Consider the following 19,563-nt stretch of genomic DNA (forward strand, 5'->3'; position numbering starts at 1 on the left):
TGATGAGTTTCATCGACTGAATTTTTGCATTTTAGTAGTAAATACATTTTTATGATGTAAATAAAATTATTTGATCAAAAATTATTTTTCTTTTAATTAATTTTTTATCAAGGCAAGGCTTTGTTCAATTACGTCCAACTTTGGTCTGCTCTACTGAGCATTGTGAGTTTTATTTTTTTTTTATTGATTTTTTGCTCAATTTATGCTTTTTCAGTGCTTATCATTTATAATTTGCCGTGGTATATTAAAATGCCATTTTCATTAATTATGTTATACGCTTGAAATTTTTATATTTGAGAAGAATGAGCCTTTCCAATGTCCGTATTATTTCTAGCTTATTGAACATAACGCAACACAGTATCCGAACGGTACGTCATTGCTCGGCCTGCCCGAGGCCCTCCCGATGGTCACGAGCCGTGTTCCGATGCTAATCAGTGAGTGGCCCTAGCCCAGCACGCTGGATTTTGGATGGACCATGGTCAGGGGCGGAAATCTCTCCCAAAAGGTAGAGAGGACAAGGGTCTGGAAAATTTGACAAGCCCCCAAAAAAGGCTATTATCTAAAATTTAAGGTCATTTCAACGAAAATATATTTGACAAGCAAGACCTTGTCCCAAAAGGCACGTTTTATTCCCATTTTGAGTGATCTATTTCTTAGCATCACCAAAGACCCAAAATAGTAGGGGGGATATTTGATATTGTGTCCCCCCTACTATTTTGAGTAGGGGGGACACGTCTCCCCTGTCCCCCTGGCCCTGCAGAGATGCCAAGTTCAAAGACCAGCTATCACCTTAGTGACACTCTTGTTTTTTGTTTCTTATTTCCAGGAAATAGCTTGAGAAGTTCCTGTCCCTTATCTGAGTGGAATGAAAATATAACCTATCTAATACCAATATGTCAAGGGCTACCAAGTCAGCCAAAGCAGCCAAAGATACAGCAAAGAAGGTCAACCTTGGCAATGTGATCAGGACGTACATCAGAGCAGGACAAGCTGCCCCAGGTCCTCCACTTGGTCCTGTGTTAGGACAGGTAGGTATTGGGATTCAACAAAAAACATAAAGTTGCCCTACAGCACATAACTTTTGAAAACTCTGAAAACATCTCTCAGTAAACAATAGTTTATGATGATCAGTATTTTCCTGATCTTGTTTTAAGTGTAAATCAAGAAATGAGTTTCGCTAATTTCTGAAATGGGACATTTTCCAGGAAAGGTCAGGCAGTCACAGGCTTCATATGTTTTGGGCAAAAAAAAAAGGGGGGGGCAACATCTGAGCACCCTCAGTTATTGTGTGCCTTATTTGATCTGTCAGCCCTCCCCCCCCCCCCTCCAGGACAGCATACGCTATTTGGGTTAATACTTCTTCAAGGTTCAAGGCTCTAAAATTAATGTTCTGTTCTTTTTACAATACTTGCAATACTATGGATGAAAAATATTTGATTGTGGTAACTTAAAAATAACTTGCATTGAAGAAACTACTGTTTTTAAGACCACAAAGTCTTGAACCATCTGTATTTTATATGATAATTATACAGTATACATGTATGAAGCTCTTCTGATTCTCAGATTTTGATAATTTTGTTTTGTTTTACTTAAAATAATTTCTAATATAATTTTGCAATGATATACATGTAGATATTTCATCAACTCTGTACTAATTGAAAATTATATACTAGTTTTATAATATTCAATCATATCTTTTCTCTCTTTTTAAAAAAAAAATCTTGTAATTTTTCTCTCTTTCTCTCCCCTTAACCATGCCTCCCTTACATGTACCTCTCTCTGTGTATTTTGTCTATTTGTGCAGAGAGGAGTTGCTATTGGCCAGTTCTGCAAAGACTTCAATGAGAAGACAAAACACATCAAAGACGGGATACCCCTCCCATCAAAAATCCACATCAATGTGAGTTTCACTTTCCATGATAATATAAGCATTACATTACCCTGTAATTTCTCTTCAACTAAAGTTGTTCACGTTGGCTTGTATTTTATCCTCCACTGAGAAATACTATTAAAGAAAATTTATTTCATTATTTAACCCTTTTTGTCTCACCTGCGAAGCAAAGTGAGACTATAGGCGCCGCTTTTCCGACGGCGACGGCGGCGGCGGCGTCAACATCAAATCTTAACCTGAGGTTAAGTTTTTGAAATGACGTCATAACTTAGAAAGTATATGGACCTAGTTAATAAAACTTGGCCATAAGGTTAATCAAGTATTACTGAACATCCTATTAGAGTTTCATGTCACATGACCAAGGTCAAAGGTCATTTAGGGTCAATGAACTTAGACCATGTTGGAGGATTCAACATCGAAATCTTAACCTGAGGTTAAGTTTTTGAAATGTCATCATAACTTAGAAAATATATGGACCTAGTTCATGAAACTTGGACATAAGGTTAATCAAGTATCACTGAACATCCTGCATGAGTTTCACGTCACATGACCAAGGTCAAAGGTCATTTAGGGTCAATGAACTTTGGCCGAATTGGGGATATCTGTTGAATTCCCATCATAACTTTGAAAGTTTATGGATCTGATTCATGAAACTTAGACATAATAGTAATCAAGCATCACTGAAAATTTTGTGCAAGTTTCAGGTCTCATGATTAAGGTCAAAGGTCATTTAGGGTCAATGAACTTTGGCCGAATCGGGGGTATCTGTTGAATTACCATCATAACTTTGAAAGTTTATTGGTCTAGTTCGTTAAACTTGGACATTAGAGTAATCAAGTATCACTGAACATCCTGTGCGCGTTTCAGGTCACATGACCAAGGTCAAAGGTCAATGAACTATGGCCGAATTGGGTGTATCTGTTGAATTACCATCATAACTTTAAAAGTTTATGGATCTGATTCATGAAACTTGTACATAAGAGTAATCAAGTATCACTGAACATCCTGTTCGAGTTTCAGGTCACGTGATCAAGGTCAAAGGTCATTTAGGGTCAATGAACTTTGGCCGAATCGGGGGTATCTGTTGAATTACCATCATAACTTTGAAAGTTTATTGGTCTAGTTCGTTAAACTTGGACATTAGAGTAATCAAGTATCACTGAACATCCTGTGCGCATTTCAGGTCACATGACCAAGGTCAAAGGTCAATGAACTTTGGCCGAATTGGGTGTATCTGTTGAATAACCATCATATCTCTGTAAGTTTATTGGTCTAGTTCATAAAAAGTGGACATAAGAGTAACCATGTATCACTGAACATCTTGTGCGAGTTAGAGTAGTATTCAAAGTCAGCACTGCTGCTATATTGAACTGCGTGATGCAGGTGAGACGGCCAGAGGCATTCCCCTTGTTAGTATTTTTAGTTGATAATTGAATTAAAATCTCCCATGGTTAGTAACAATTTAATAATTCTTTGAATTGTAATGCATTATCTTTTTAAAATTAATCTTTCATGTATATTGTGAACAACCAGTAATATCTTGGAAATTGCAAGTTAGATTTAGCATCATTTGACCTTTCCTGTATATATCGTTAACTAATAATCATGAAAAGTTATCAGGAGGGCCGCCATTTTGGATTTATGCAAATTAGATGTCTTTCCACCACTTGGATTTTTCTGGACTCTTAGTATGTCATTTTGGGGACTTCATGGAAATGCATTGTGGTGAAAAAAATTCTGTTGCAATTTGTTTGAGATGAAATCTTATTTTTCCTGGACTAAACAGCCAATAACATCTTCACATTTAAGAATTGGATTTGGCATCATTAGCTCTTAGATTAAAAATATGAATTCTTGATAGGAATAAAAGTTGTATACAATATCTAGGGAGTTTGAGGTGTTCTCATACTGATTTGATAAATTTTCCACCTTTTTCTTCTTACTCCTCATTTAGCCTGATAGAACGTATTCCATTACCTTTAATACACCACCGGTTTCATACTTTCTGAAGCAAGCAGCGGGGATGAGGAAGGGAGCATATCAACCTGGTAATGATCTACTCTTATTTCCTTTTTATGATGATGATGATTATTAAATAAAATGAATAATAATATACTAGTATTAGTATCATTATTGTTTTTTAATAATTAGAAGCACATGGTTACATGAACATAAAAAAAAAATATTACAATAAGTAGATTAATAAGGAAGAAGGTAAGTTTGTTTTGAAGGTGAGAATTCTCGATTAATGAATACTATAACACACATGTAATGTCCAGTCATACTGTGTATGATACAGTACAACTATTCTCAGGTGCAAAAATAAAAATTTGTAATGTAAAAATGTCATTGAAACCGAGTTGTGCCCCTTCTTTTTAAAGTCAAGACTTACCAAATTTTTTCGGGTACGAAATATCCTTAATTCTTTGTTGAAAACCTTTTTGGGGGGGCTTGTCAAAATTTTCCTCTGAAAAATTTGCCCCCCCTTTTGGAAAATCCTGGATCCGCCCCTGACTATTCATATATGTACATGTCAAAGTCATACGTTAAAAACTCAATTTAAAATTCAATTAAGTGAATTTAAGCTCCAAGAGAGACTTGATCATAAACCTCCCCATGAAGATTTGGATTCCCATCTAGTGCTCATTCAGTGTACAAATATACATTTTCATGTTGGAGTGATATCTGTATTATGACATGTACAAGAGAGTGATAAACTGGGCCTATGAATACTATTAAAGACAGATTGCAGTCAACCCTTTTAATACCACCCGTCAGTATGACATAAGTAAATTCATATTCATATCGCTTTAACTATTATGTTTCTGGTTTCATCATGTCAAAGGTCATCAAGAGTTTGGAGTGGTCTCGCTGAAGCACATCTACGAGATTGCCCAGATTAAGAGTGGAGACAAGGCCATGGAAGGCCTTCCTATGGATCACATATGCAAGATGACCATAGGCACGGCACATTCCATAGGCATCAAGGTGGTCCCTCGCCTGGACGAAGATGAGATGTCAAGTTACATGGAGGACGTTGCACAACGACGAAGTGCCGTAGAGGAAGAGATGGAAGAAGCCAAGGCTTCTGCCAAGTGAGAATTTTAAGAGTGAAGTAATCGGATCCAGATTATTCAAGAGGAAACTTATATGTGGAGCAATGTATGGAATAGCGAGCCTGCAATTCTTTGAGGTGATATCATCTATAATATTGTGACTTGAAACGGGTGCAGATTATCAAAGAGGAAACCTTTGCGCTTTGGAGCAATATGGACTCACGAGCCATTGATACTTAGAGCGAGGTGAAATCACCTATATTATGCATAGATATGGAACCTGTGATGAAACTCCTTTGACTTCCATTTTGGGAGTAGTCTGGCAATGAAGATAAAACTGGTGGGAATAAGGTGATTAGGGCACTTTATTTGCCATGTACCTTATTATTACGAGCGAGCAAGGATTGTATCCTTTTTATTAACCTGCTAAATGGGGGTTTCATTGGTGGCAGAAAAGGAAGAGGAAGTCAGCATGGTTTTGGATACTTTGAGGAACCTTCTGCAATGGTTTTATCTGGGGGTGTTGCCAAAAGGATCGCTTGATGTCCTACCTGCAGTAGTTGCAATTGGTCACTCTTGAGGAATGGGTGGTGCACCTGAAGATTCAAGATGATCATCTGCTCTATTTCTTTTTGTGTTATTGATGGTCCAGACATGACATGCCAAATCTGAGCAACAAAGTTCACACCAACATTTTTGCCAAATTTGTCAAAGTCAGATGGATATGATGCATCAAAAAAATATGCAAGAAAATTTCAGTCTGTCACCAGCTAACAAAAATCTGCTGGCCCAGCAAGGTTTTTCTTATTTAAGTTATCACAAATTAAACCAAGTACTGGATAGCATGAAATGATTTAAAGGGACCCCCCCCCTTTCAGATCACGGCAGTGAAAGGTCAAACTGACATGAAAGTTTGCACATTTGTATACATGTATGTCACTATTTATGTATTTAATGGTACTTTCCTGGATTGAACAATGCAAATTACAAGACTATGCTTGAAATGTTTTGCAGTGTAAACTTGGTGGCAGCATTTCAACATGGTAGTGAACAGGAATATTTCAAACTTGAATTTATTCTGTTACTTCATGAAGTTTTGAACATGTTCAATTGTAAATTGTGCTTTAAAAGCTTTGTATCTATCAATAAGATCGCGCGTTGCATATCATGTACTCGTTGTGAAACACGCCCCTGGCAATATTTCACAAACCGATTCTTTGACCTCTACTTATCTACGTATTAAGTGGGAGACATTGTTGAGTTTGTCACCATAATACTACAAGTAATTTAGTTTGCTACAAATTGAATTATAAGGAAAGTCATGGTTATTTATACACATATTTCTTAGGAATTCTGTGGAACAATCTATACTGGGCATGTTTTGGTTGAGGTTTCAAGATATACTAAGGCCTGTATCACCAATGATCGATTCACAATTAAAGATTAATTGGAATTTCATGTAAAACAACCATGTACAAAGAAATAATAATCAAGTTGAAATATCCATTAGACATGTATTTTCTGATGTCACATCCCTGGTTCTTTTTTTTTTCTTCTCCTGTTTTAATTTTTAGTCACCTTCAGTGCATTGTCTTCCATCTGAACATGACTATAAACTTCAATGCTGCCCTCACAAGGTTGCAAATAGCCAATGTGTAATTGCATGAGATTTGATCTTGTTTCTAGTTCATAATGATGGGTTATGGGTAGCGTAATTTGGAGTGGATATAGCCTACTCTTTTCATGTACTTTTTTAAATTTTAAATTAAAAAAAAAGGTTTGTGAGAGGGAAAAAAGGAATAGACTCTCTTTCTCTCTCCTGGCTCTGATATACGATTTGAGTGTGTTCTACGTGGCCTTCCTTGTCTAAATAGAAATATTACGATATGATTTAATTATCTAAGACATAGTAGAAATCATAATTGCACAGGAGTCTATAGTTTTCTGCTTCCACACTATCTGATGAAACTTTTCAAAGTCTGTTGGCATTTCAATCCCTGTTCAGGTACTGACAGGTTCAGAATCTTTGGCCTGAATTCAATTTGAAGAGTGGACTCAGCGTGCTTAACCGTGGCAACAGGCGTCCATTTGGCGCACTGTGACGAAAGCACACTTAAGCATTGGACATTTTTCATATACATGGTAAATGAAGCAAAATTTATACAGGAAATCTGCTTAAATCATGGGTTTTGACCGATGGTTTTCAAAACTATTTTTGTGAGTTCAGGACTTTAGGTCTTTTAAGACCTAAAAATAATATGTGCACATTCCCTTAAAAGGGAATGTGCATATATACACTATACATATCTTTACCTTAATATGCCATGGTTATGTGTATTCATATAGGTGTCAAAGCTCGTTTTGCCCCCAACCCGTGCATTGGAATGCATAATTTGCTCTATTGCATGGCAGAAAATAGTCATATCTAATTCATGCTGTGATTTACATGTTCCTCCGCTGTGATAATCCCCCGGCTACATATGCATGTATTGACTTTTGGCTCACATCGAAAGGATGGCTCTGAATACCATAGCTACAAAGAAATAGGAAATAAACCGCATCAGAAGCTGGAGGGGCATCAATTGGAATATTTCCACTTCTATGCCGGAATAATGAAATCGAGGTTCGTGTTTTGCAGATGTGTTAGCCTTGCACAACTTACTTGCTATAGTATTTGCATAATTGTGCAGTTAGGCAGATTGAAAACTATTATTCCGCCCGAGTGGGTTTCTCCAGCGAGAAGAGAGATCCTTTAGCATTGGATTTTTTTTTTCTTTGTTGCATACAGATGTCTGTAGAATTCTAATCCTACCATTGTGGAATATTTTTAGACTTCAAGGCAGGGAAAGAACAGTTACCAAGCTTCAATTTGAGTTTCTGTATTAATAATAAAATATTTTATGTAACCAAAATCCATTTCCTCTTCTGCTGTGAAGTGTATATTATTTCGCTTTGTTGTGAGGATGATGATTGGTCGCTGGGGGATTGGTTTTGGGGCCTTCTCTCCCTCTGATATTTGTTTATAATATCCCTTTTTTTTCTTTTGTAAAAGTCCCTTTTACTTGGCTTGTGCCATCACATTGGGTTGTCATGTTGGGTCGGGCAATCGCGAAACCTGACCATTCAAGAAAATAAGGGCTGCCTAAGTTCCCCAAACGCTGGGTCCAGTTTACACAACTATTCGAGAAAAGGGCACCCTAACTTTCAGAAATGTCGGGTCCAGTTTAACCAATGATTAGTGAAAATTAAAGCAATATTCTTTAATGGTCAGTGAAACTGGACGTTACGGAAATTTAGTTGGTCCATTTCTCGATTGGTCGGGTATAGCGATTGCCTGATCCGATGCGATAGCCCGATGTGATGGCACAAGGCCACTTACTTTAGCTCCTGTATGACATAAACAACAAATTCAAATCATAGACAAATTATACAGGTTTATGCAATACTAAGGGGGAATATGGTAATTTTATTACCAAACTACACTATTACGTCCACAGTTTTTTTTATATTATATATGAGCAGCATTAAGATGAATTCAAACATTTTATTGATTTTCCCTTGAGAATTTAATTGCTTTTGTGGATATTTTACATGCCAAATTTATGACAGGATGATTAATACATCAAAAACGTATTATTTCACTTGCTGGCTTTATCCATCGAATGTTTCCTTCAAGAGTGACAGTCCTTATCCGAAAGCCAGTCCCCTCCATTTTGTTTTTGACCTTATTACACCGATGTATATGCCGATATTGTGATTAGCAATCTGAACAATACTGGATTAGTAATGAAGGAATGTTATAAGCTGACAACAGATAAAGCACATCTATTTCAAGACCCCTAATAAGTTCTCGCCCTGATTCTCTTCAGAAGGTGTAGGATTAGGGTTTAAAGCCAGTGAGAATTGGTGTGAAATATTGATTATCATCCAACATTCCAGTACACCTGTATTGCAACAGTGTTCTGAAGATTGTTTTATTTTCCATTGAACGATTCTTAATACTGGTATTAAAATTTGAATTTGACCACTATTGAATTTGGTGCCCTCTCTCGACGATATATTTTTTTCGTAAAAAAAATATATATAATAATAATAATAAAGTAAATCGTATCAATCTGATTACTGTTTATCAGAAGGCTATTTTCTTCGTTTTCATAATAATCACTCTCAGGGATACTTGAAGGGACAGTGCGCCACATGCACATGGGGGGGGGGGGCGACCGCACTTCCTATGATTTTTCAATACGTAAAAAAGGGGAGTGGGACATAAGAGAAAGGGGGAAAGGAGAACAAGGAAGAAAGAAGGAAAACGAGAAGAAAACGGAGAGGTCTGTGTTATTTAAGGTCGTATATTGCCCGCAACCCTTCCAAAATATCTTGGCGGCGCCCTAAATTTGCAGATAAAGTGATTTGTGCAACAATGCGAAATGCCGAGTTTCCTTAGTACAGTAATCTTGTCTGATTTGTCACTGTCGACTGTCCGCAGGGTTCTGGCCGCGAAGGGCGATTTGCCTTGCTGTACAATTCTGTTCTGGGGCCCGCATCATTAAGACTTGGGTTAAAACTTAAGAGGTAAGGTTGGAGTAAATACCAAACCAAAAACTTCGCCGAATAACAGGGGCAATGGTATAGGGACGACCGCCCCTGATACTTTGCAAGCGTAGTGAACAAGATAATTAAAAGAATAGCGGGGGGGGGGAGGAAATTAATAGAAAGAAAAAGAAAAGTATTGCCCCAACCATTCAATTGAGAAAAAATTGTCATCTCCCCCTTTTTTTATCTCAGTACCCTGGCGCCGCTCCTACCGAAGAGGGCTTGAATTATAACTCATAAATTACATCTTTGGTTTGTACAATTTCCAGTATTTACCTTGGCCATTCATAAGGAAAACTCCATATTTACTATGACGAACGCCGAGCCGCTCGAATGCTTGCGAACGATTTTGCAAAGGATCATTAAAGATCGCAAGAAATTTTCATTGCTTGAAATAGTTTTTCTCATCGCAAAATAATTTGAACATAAAAAAATACTATCTGCATTTTGTTGGATTTGGCAAAACAGTCATGAGCTTTCGTAAACTGTAACTTGTAAAACAGTGTTCTGAAGTTCCTTTTCATTCGCCAATTAAGGAGTCTTGACTCCTTAAATCGACCCACTGAGAAAAAACGTGCCTCGAATATTGGTAAGCATATTTTTGTTCATTTCAAAACAAACGTTCCAAGAGTTTGCAAGACTTGTCAGAAAAAAAAATTAAGAATAAAAAAAAATCGCAATTCGTTGCAGACACACCCGCCTTTATCCCATCTCATTTCTCACGTCTCTTCAGCACATGATTTCTTTATTCTTTTTATTTTTTAATAATATAAAAATGTATACAATGACTTCGATACAAATTCCTATACAGTAATAGAATGTAAAATATACTAGTCCAATCATTTGGTCAACATGGTCAATCATCAATTTACTTGGTTCCTCTCTATGCTAATAAATCAAAAGACTAGCTCAAAGTGCCCGATGCGTTCAGCAATATCGTTTTCACTCTTTAAAGGTCACGTCCACCCCAGGAAGATGCTGACTTGAATAGACAAAAATCAAACTTGCATATATAGTGCTGAAAATTTCATCAATAATCGGAAGTAAAATAAGAAAGTTGTGACATTTTAAAGTTTCGCTTATTTTTCACAAAACAGTGATATGCACAACTAGGTGAGTCAGTCGATGATGTCCATCATTTACTGAACCATAATAGTATTAAACAATGCTAATTACACATGTTCAGGGAGGAATTAATCGTATCACTTGACAATGAGGAGAAATTTTCATATTTCATATAACAAAATACAAAAGAAATAGTGAGTGGGTGACGTCATAGTCTCCTCATTTGCATACCAGCCAGGATGTGCATATAACTGTTTTGTGAAATTAAGCGAAACTTTAAAATATCATAACTTTCTTATTTTACATCCGATATTGATGAAATTTTCAGTGTTATGTTGGATTTTTCTCTTTTTATTCAAATCAACTTTTTGTTGGGGTGGATTTGTCCTTAAAGCCGTCACTAATAACTTCGTAAAATGCAACAGGCATGATAGACAACAATAACTTGTCATTGAAGTGAAATATTTATTGAAACAATTACAATTAAATATAAAACGCATAACTTTTTAGAGAAAATATATTGATATTTTGAGAAATGATTCAAAATACACATACATGTACAGAGTATTTACAAACAATGAGGTTTGCGTAGACGGGAATGATTATGTGCAACACAGCTGAATAATACACATTAAATGCTATTGTAGCCTAAGCATACATTTTACCTATTATATATTTTTACATTTCGAAAAAAAAATGAATTCACCCAGTACATTGACCGAATACCGGGGGAACCCCCTAAAGTGGCACGCACCAAAGTAAACTTTCTGGAGACGGAGAAATCGTTATTTTGAAAGAGAAATTTAGTATCAACGCAATGTTCATGAATACATGGGAATCGTTTCATAATAACTTTGCCTCAAAGGGATGGTCCGGGCTGAAAATATTTATATCTTAATACACAGAGTAGAATTTACTGAGCAAAATGCCGAAAATTTCATCAAAATCGGATGACAAATAATAAAGCTATTGAAGTTTAAAGTTTAGCAATATTTTGTGAAAACAGTCGTCATGAATATTCATTTTGGTTGGCTGATGATGTCACATCTCCATTTTCCGGTTTCTTATGATATTACATAAAATCATAATATTTCATTATTTCATACTTGTGTGAATATAATGTCTTCCTGATACTGAAATAAGTTGCAGCAATAAATATCTAATGCAGTAAATCAGTTGTCAATCTAATTTTTCTAGTTAAAAAAAATTTGAATAAACATTATTTCATATAATAAAATACAAAAGAGTATGGGATGTGACATCATCAGCCCATCTAATGAATATTCATGACGACTGTTTTCACAAAATATTGCTGAACTTTAAAATTCAATAACTTTGTTATTTGTTATCCGATTTTGATGAAATTTTCAGCATTTTGTTCAGTGAATTATACTCTATTTATTAAGCTATAAATACTTTCAGCCCGGATCATCCCTTTAATTACCCATGACTTTACATTAAGTGTAATTATTCTGTGCTACAACAGATTCTCAATGGGCCTAATTAGAGTCCCTTTGGCTGGCGTTAGAATGAACTCTGAGCTTCTTATAAAAGAAACACGTGTTTCAATGCAATCTTTTTAGCTGTAAAAACGATGAAAAATGTATAGATTATTAACATGATTAATCAGTCCATTTACCATGTTAAGAAGAAACTTTCAAGGAAAATAGACCGGTAAATGACCAGCACATGCATGAACAGGCACCAGTAATAAACTAGAATCCTCGACTTCAATTTGGGATATAAAATAGCCCCTATGCTGACGCGAATATATCTTGCAGATTTCCACGATAAACATGATACAATTTCTCTATACTTTTTAATCTTTCATCAAATTCAGGAGTAAAAAAGCAACAAACTCGAAACCGGTGATCTTCTGCTAGAGGAGATTTGAAATGATAATTATTGTATTAAATAAGACCTGAATGTGGTATTGAACGCGATGAATATGCTTTTAAAGCACGGAGGGCTAACAGTGATCTATACAGAACGGCGAGTGTTATACAAACCACTTTAAATGACTGCGAAACCAATTATCAAACTCGACATTGAAGTAAGACGTAACGATCAAAATAGTAAAAGTGATGAAATCAACATTTAAGAATAATCATTGAAAAATTGGTTCGATCTACAGAGGCTTTGTCATTTCATTTAAAATAGATTTTTCATGATTTATCAAAAAGAGAACTGAGAAAACTGGTTGAAAGTGGAAACCTTGAGAATGATTAATTACGCAAGCCGTGTTTCATTTTTACTAATTACAACGGCGCCATACTCGCCTTCTTTTCCACGCTACCAATGACGTCATGGTAGAGTATTTCTATAGTTACCATGGTTATTCTTGATTGTCAACCACGCCATGAATTTACATCCGACCTTCAGCAGTTTCCGCCAAATACAAATGTATATATATGCATATATACTAACTTAAAATGGCACAACCACAAATGCATTTAAAACGGATTACCATTTTTTTACCAGACGGCTATTGAGAAGAAACGCATTGCATACTCACCGGATATACAAACGAAAAAATATTTGATTTGTAATAACACGATTATACTTGAACAGCTAATCACACGTTTTTAAATGTGTATTTGCAATGCCTAAATATTGTGTCATTATTTGCAATTGAACGTTGACGTTGTATATCATTGATTATTTGCAATAGATTCCTTAACCCTACAAAATCACGTTTATCTTCTGCTAATTGAACAGATAACATCATAGAAAGTATTCATTTAGAAATGGTTTGAGTAGAAAATGAACAATAATCAAATAGTGAAACAAAAAGCAACAAATAAACCTCATTTAGACATGGCTTACATTAAAAAAAATCCACGATAATCCTAAAGTTTCAAGCAAAACAACATCATCACACAAATAAACAAATGATATTGAAATAAGATAAGAAACCAATGATACAACAATTATCACGATTTCATTCATCTAGATCCATATCATGCGTATGACCGCCCACAGGTTTTGAAGTGGACTTCAATATTAGTTTAACAGGTCAGCTATTCTCAAATAAATATTCATGTGTCAATCTTTGAGAGAGCAAATCAGAGTCTCAGATTATCAATTGTAAATTCGCAAGGGACTGAATGAATGGAAATGGTCAGATTGTAGTAAATGTAATCTACAATTAATTATACGATTCATACTTACATTATCTACAACAAGATTTTACAAACCCATATTGAATACTAATTAAATTAATAAATAACAATGATTGAATACATACAAGCAATATCAACATCGAGTATGGTTACAAAACAGTAATGATCATTTTAATGACCGTCTAGCCACCAGGGTCAAATTAAAATTATAGAAATAAATTTGAGTCTAGTTCCCACCAACGATCGGAGGGGGCATCAAACTTTGCAAAGTGTCGACGCCCCGATCGCGATGTCCGTTAGTTCGAACATTAGTACCTTTGTGAAAAGGGGGAAAATAACTATTTGACCCTACAAATCACAAGAAAATTATATAATCAGTGAATTTGTATTATCAAAAACAACAACAACAGCAGATTTTAAATTTTCTATTTTTTGTTTATAATAAAGGGAGAATATACACCAAGTGGCATTAAAAAAAAACACTAAATATAGATATTCAGCCCAGGCAGTATACAGTCTTGTCACGTTTAAGTTAAATGTTAACATGAAGCATTTATTCATATTTTATATGTCTACCTTTATTTTTTAGAAATTAGTTTAAACAACCTTCGCTTCGCTAAGAGGTACTTACACTTGTAAATCGTTTAATAATGATCTTGATACATATACGATATATAAATCACTATGTGAATAAAATACTTTTGTACATGAACATTAAGGTTGTTATTTTATGAAAATAAATAACAATGCCAGATACTTTAAAAACTGTACAACATCATGAATAAAAACACCGTCATCTTCGCTTTACTACATATAACTTTTTTATCATGATTTTTGTCATCATGTACATTTGTAACATTACATATGGCAGCCGATTATACAATGCGTCCCCCAAAAGAAACCAATCGTTCCAACTGATTTTTTTTTTCAGCATGGACGAATAGTTTATGATTTATTTACATTTTCATAGGCTCGTTTTTTCTTCATTATTTTTATAAATTATATGACACTTAACAATCACACATCGAAAAGTTAATGTCGAAATCATGTTGCGCAAAAAGATTTGGCAAGATTTATTGAGGATACAACAATCGACAACAATCTTGCATGGCTCAATATACGAATTTATCCCACCTGTAAATGGGTTGGCCTTTAGCTAGGACTCCCTGTATAACTCGGACAGAACTCGTTTTTCTCATCAACGACGGACGATACCTTATCATAGTTGAATACCAGTAAATGTCAATGCTATTTATTTTCGAGATGGAGGAGCAATAAATGCCTATCTTAGTTTTTTTTTCCAATGTCTTAGGACATCCGATGTGATGTTGGATCAGTTGTCCGGCTTTAATGAACGCGCTGAAGTTGCGCTGTCAGGGGGGTGAACGACCCGTCGTCATCGACGTCGACCTGTCTGATTTGATGCAGACATAGTGTATATTGAACCAGCCCTCGGGAACGGACTCGTCAATGACCGTGAATCCTCCTTCATTCAGCGCGGCAGTCGTCTTCTCCCGGCCCCACATGTTCCCGAGCCCTTCCCCGCCATCCGCAGCCAGGGACACCGTCATGCAATGAAACAGGCTGTTGGTGTAGAACGTGGAGGCAAACGGCATCGACATGTTGTCGACGATATCGGAGCGAGCGTTGACCTCCAACACAGACATGTGGCAACCGTTCTTGAGAACTTTCGTTATCTTTCGCAAAACGACGCCGACGTGTGCCATGTCGTGGAGGGAGTCGCTCGCGAGGACGTAGTCAAACTTGCTCTCCCACTCCTCAGGCATTAGGTGGGCGTCCATCACTTGGAAGTCGACATTGTCGACCTCTGCATCAATGGCATAACCCTTAGCCTGTTGGATGGCGTAGCCGCATATGTCAATTCCTATGAAGCGGGAGTTGGGGTACTGCTTGGCCATTAGGATAGACGCACCCCCTTCTCCACAGCCTACGTCTAGAACTGTGATTCCAGATTCTGTGAAAATTTATCAAAATAAAACAAACATTAACAAAAATCCCCCAGAAATGAAAATGCATTTGTTATCATCACACAGCAGGGATAGTACTGGAAGAGGAGGGCCAACAACAAATCTTCAAAAGAAAAATACTAACATGGGTAGAAATACATCCCTTCATAATGATATTTGAAGATGGTTTTGTTTCATAAATCTTGCACAATGTATCACATTCCGGTGAAAATTGCATCCAATTGCAAATTTAGCACAATCAAGTTCCTATTATCAACGATTCAACGGTACTTCGGCTTTGCAAGTTGAGGTAATTGAACGCCAAATTAACGACAAATTTGCATTAAATAAGGACTTATGCTTAATTTTGAGATTCGGGTTAGATTTGGAAATCTAAGTAAAATTCTTGCCACGTCCATTCAATTCAATTCTTTATTTCTCCCATCACTCCCTCTGGAGTCCCCAAAATCAATGAACAACATGATGGAGTCCTTCCAGTAATCAAATTAACAAAATATACACTCTTAAAACAAGAAATGTTAATTTAACATTTGAAAGATTGGAGGAGTGACAACATTTTGTAAATGTTGCATTTACCACTTTAAATGGTTCTACCCAACACTTAAAATGTTGGATTCAGCTTTATTCAAGGTTGGATGTAACATTTGGAAAAGGTTGTCACTCCTCCAACCTTTCAAATGTTGATTTAACATTCCAATTTTTAGAGTGAATTATACCATATAAAAAGAAAATAGGCAGGTTACAAGAATCGGAGTTCATACTCACCAAGTTTTTCAGTAAGGCCAGGTACAGTTGGCAGAAAGCAGCTGACCAAGTTCTTCCCCCACCAGATGTTTGAACACTGACTCATGAACCCGTGGAATTTATCAAAATAATCATAAGGTACACCTGGAAAGAAGAAAAAAAAATATACAAAGTTGTATACACTTCACAACAACAATATTATTTTGTTAAAATATGAGGGGGGGGGGGGGACAAGCTCCGGTTTCACTCATGTAAAAGTTAACACTCAAAGCTGATTGCTATATTATTATATAAAAATATATGACTTCTGACATTCACGGTTGAAAATGTTAAATGTTGAAAAAAGTACATGAATAAACATGATATGTAAGGAATTTATAACATTATGACCATGAAAGTATCAATGAACATGTATGGAAACAATAAAAGAAAACACAAAGAATGCTGCGAAAAACACAAATCTAGTTTGCATTTAGATTTATTTGACAATTTTGATACCATATCCAAGGGAAAATTTGAATACAGGTAAATAGAAAAGAGACAAAGGGAAAAGGTGTGAGTTATGCTGGCCCAACAATTTTGTATAATCTCTTTGGATATAGTGTGTTTCCTTTACGAAATGTATATTAAGATTTGAAAAGGTTATTTTTTTTTCTTATTTGACAAAATAGTTCATTATTTGAAGAACTTAGATGTTAAAACTATTTTCTTTGATCACATGATTGTTCACGTTATTTGGGGGACCGCTGAACGTTTGAGATGGGGGGGGGGGGGGGGGAGTTAAAATTTATACGTCCTCCCATTACTATCCAAGCAAATACCCAATGAAATTCAATTATAGCGAAGAAAATGTATGTAATACTAAAACTATATAGCACACGAAAGTATAGCCAAGGAGCAGAGCAAGGGAAGGGATATCTGTGACATCATTTCCAAAGGTTTGTTATTTGTGAGAGGGGGGGGGGGGGCATAGCGACCTAACAGAGAATTAATTTTACAGATGAAACTTGGCAATTATATAGCTTAGCAATATTTTCTTACTATTTCATGAGGTTAACGAAATACAAAATACAATTCATTACAAAATATACTCGCAATTTTGCAAACATATCGAGATCGAAACGTTAAGTTGGTTAAGTTCCACAACGGAAGGTGTATACAAAGGAACTTGTAGGGACGAGCGAGAAAAAAAAGCATTTTCAATAATGAAAATGTGCATTTTTAGGCATTATTTTAATGGCCTGAATAAAATGCAGTATCATACCATCATGACGACAATTTTTCAAAATGTAAAAAAAGAAAGACAATATTTGCCCCCAACCCCCCCACCTCCCCCAAAAATAGGGGACCGGGGGGGGGGTGGGCTGATACCTGTATCTATTATGTGAAGCCATTATCTCGATAAAAATAATTACCTCGTGGTCCGTCTTTCCTGAAGCACTCGACGATATTCTCAAATACTTGGCTCTGTACGGGCAAGGCACATGCGAGAATAGTGAGTTCTTCCCCGGGTCCTTCTCGGCCGAGAAAAATTGCCCGATGTGGTGGCAGAACATAGCGGTCTCTTCCCTCTGTATCGACAATGCGAGAAGTTACCATAGCCCCAAGCCATTCACGGACATATCTGAAGAGGGGGGGGGGGGGTAATGGTAAAATTACTTCAATGATTAATTGTTTGGGTAAAATACATGCATATCACTGAAGATGCATATGAAAAATACTGAAAAAGCACATGACCATGAATACATGAATGTATTTTAAAACAGAATGGATATACGTAAAGGACAAGTCCACCCCAGCGAAAAGTTGATTTGAATAATAAAACAAAGAACAATCAAATTAGCTTAGTGCTGAAAATTTCATCAAAATCGGATGTAAATCAAAAAAGTTATTGCATTTTAAGATTTGCTTAATTTCACAAAACAGTTATATGCACATCCTGGCTGGTATGCAAATGAGGAGACTATGATGTTATCCACTCACTATTTCTTTTGTAATTATATGAAAATAATATTCTAATTTTCTCCTCATTGTCAAGTGATACAACAATTAATTCCTCACTGGAAATGTGGAATTAGCATTGTTGGTTGAGTCAAGTTGGTCCTTATTGTCAAATCTATAAAAAATGAAATATTGTATAATTCAAACAACAAAAAACAAAAGCAAACCAAGTTGTGCATAGTCACTGTTTTGTGAAAAATAAGCGAAACTTTAAAATGTCATAACTTTCTTATTTTACATCCGATTTTGATAAAATGTTCAGCACTATGCTAGTTTGATTTTTTCCTATATTTATTCAAGTCAGCCGTTTCCTGGGTGGACTTGACCTTTAAGGAGGTGGCCAAAACATAAATGTATATATTGAAAAACTTTGAAATGACATTAAAAACAGTGTCCATGTAATGTAGGCGACCAATGAAAAAAAAATAGAGAAAACATGCATCCCGTATATTAGAATATGATGATTATGGTGACATAATAAGCAAATGGTAATGATAATAATACGAATAATTGAATATCAATGATAATAATAATAACAACAACAATGATAATATAATTTCCAACGAGCAGAGATGAAAATTTGGAACATCGACTTCCATTAATAACAATAATAGTATTAACCATTAATAACAATAACAGGTCCTCTCCCTCGGAGTGGACCTTGAGCAGTCGGTCCTCTGGTTGCTTTGCTTACAAGGCAAGCATTTCATGCTTTCTTAGCAATCAGGTAAAAAAATCACCACCACCACCATCTAAAAAAATTAGTCCTCCCCCGATAGTATTAAAAAGGAAGAAGTTAAAGAAACTCATCAAACTTTGGCCGTCTTTCATTCTATTGATACAAGTTCAAGGATATAGCAATTAGATTTCATTCCATTTCAATGCATAGCTTTAATCTGCCCCTCAGGGGAAACTATATTGGATTCTGTTAAACAGAATATTGCCTTTACTTTACATGTATTTCACAAAGCCCAACATACAATACTCAAGCGAGGGAAATTGAAAAGGGTACACGTAAATCGATAGCAAGGGGAAAAAAAGAATGGGTTTATACACATGAGAGTACGCGTAAAAGCTAGCTGCTCGTTTGGGGGAAAGATCTG

At 35.8% G+C, this 19,563-nt stretch overlaps 1 protein-coding gene and 1 pseudogene across 2 annotated transcripts; one reads left to right on the forward strand and one right to left on the reverse strand.

Moving 5' to 3' along the window:
* The first annotated feature begins 101 nt into the window (after positions 1 to 101).
* On the forward strand, positions 102 to 5,155 carry LOC121418278 (39S ribosomal protein L11, mitochondrial-like). 2 transcript variants are annotated; one of them, XM_041612058.1, is made up of 5 exons: positions 102 to 162; positions 827 to 1,028; positions 1,805 to 1,900; positions 3,846 to 3,939; positions 4,737 to 5,155. In XM_041612058.1, exons 2-5 carry the CDS (start codon positions 894 to 896, stop codon positions 4,988 to 4,990), a joined length of 579 nt encoding a protein of 192 aa, XP_041467992.1. In that variant the 5' UTR covers positions 102 to 162; positions 827 to 893; the 3' UTR covers positions 4,991 to 5,155. The 2 variants fall into 2 exon arrangements, with proteins under 2 accessions (XP_041467992.1, XP_041467991.1); XM_041612057.1 differs by lacking the exon at positions 102 to 162 and adding an exon at positions 302 to 304 and having other exon boundaries at positions 820 to 1,028.
* Positions 5,156 to 12,832: 7,677 nt separating this feature from the next.
* The window catches only part of LOC121418279, a 31,250-nt pseudogene continuing 24,519 nt past the window's right edge, over positions 12,833 to 19,563 (reverse strand).

The sequence above is a fragment of the Lytechinus variegatus genome, chromosome 7 (assembly GCF_018143015.1).
Source record: "Lytechinus variegatus isolate NC3 chromosome 7, Lvar_3.0, whole genome shotgun sequence".
Taxonomy (NCBI): Eukaryota; Metazoa; Echinodermata; class Echinoidea; order Temnopleuroida; family Toxopneustidae; genus Lytechinus; species Lytechinus variegatus.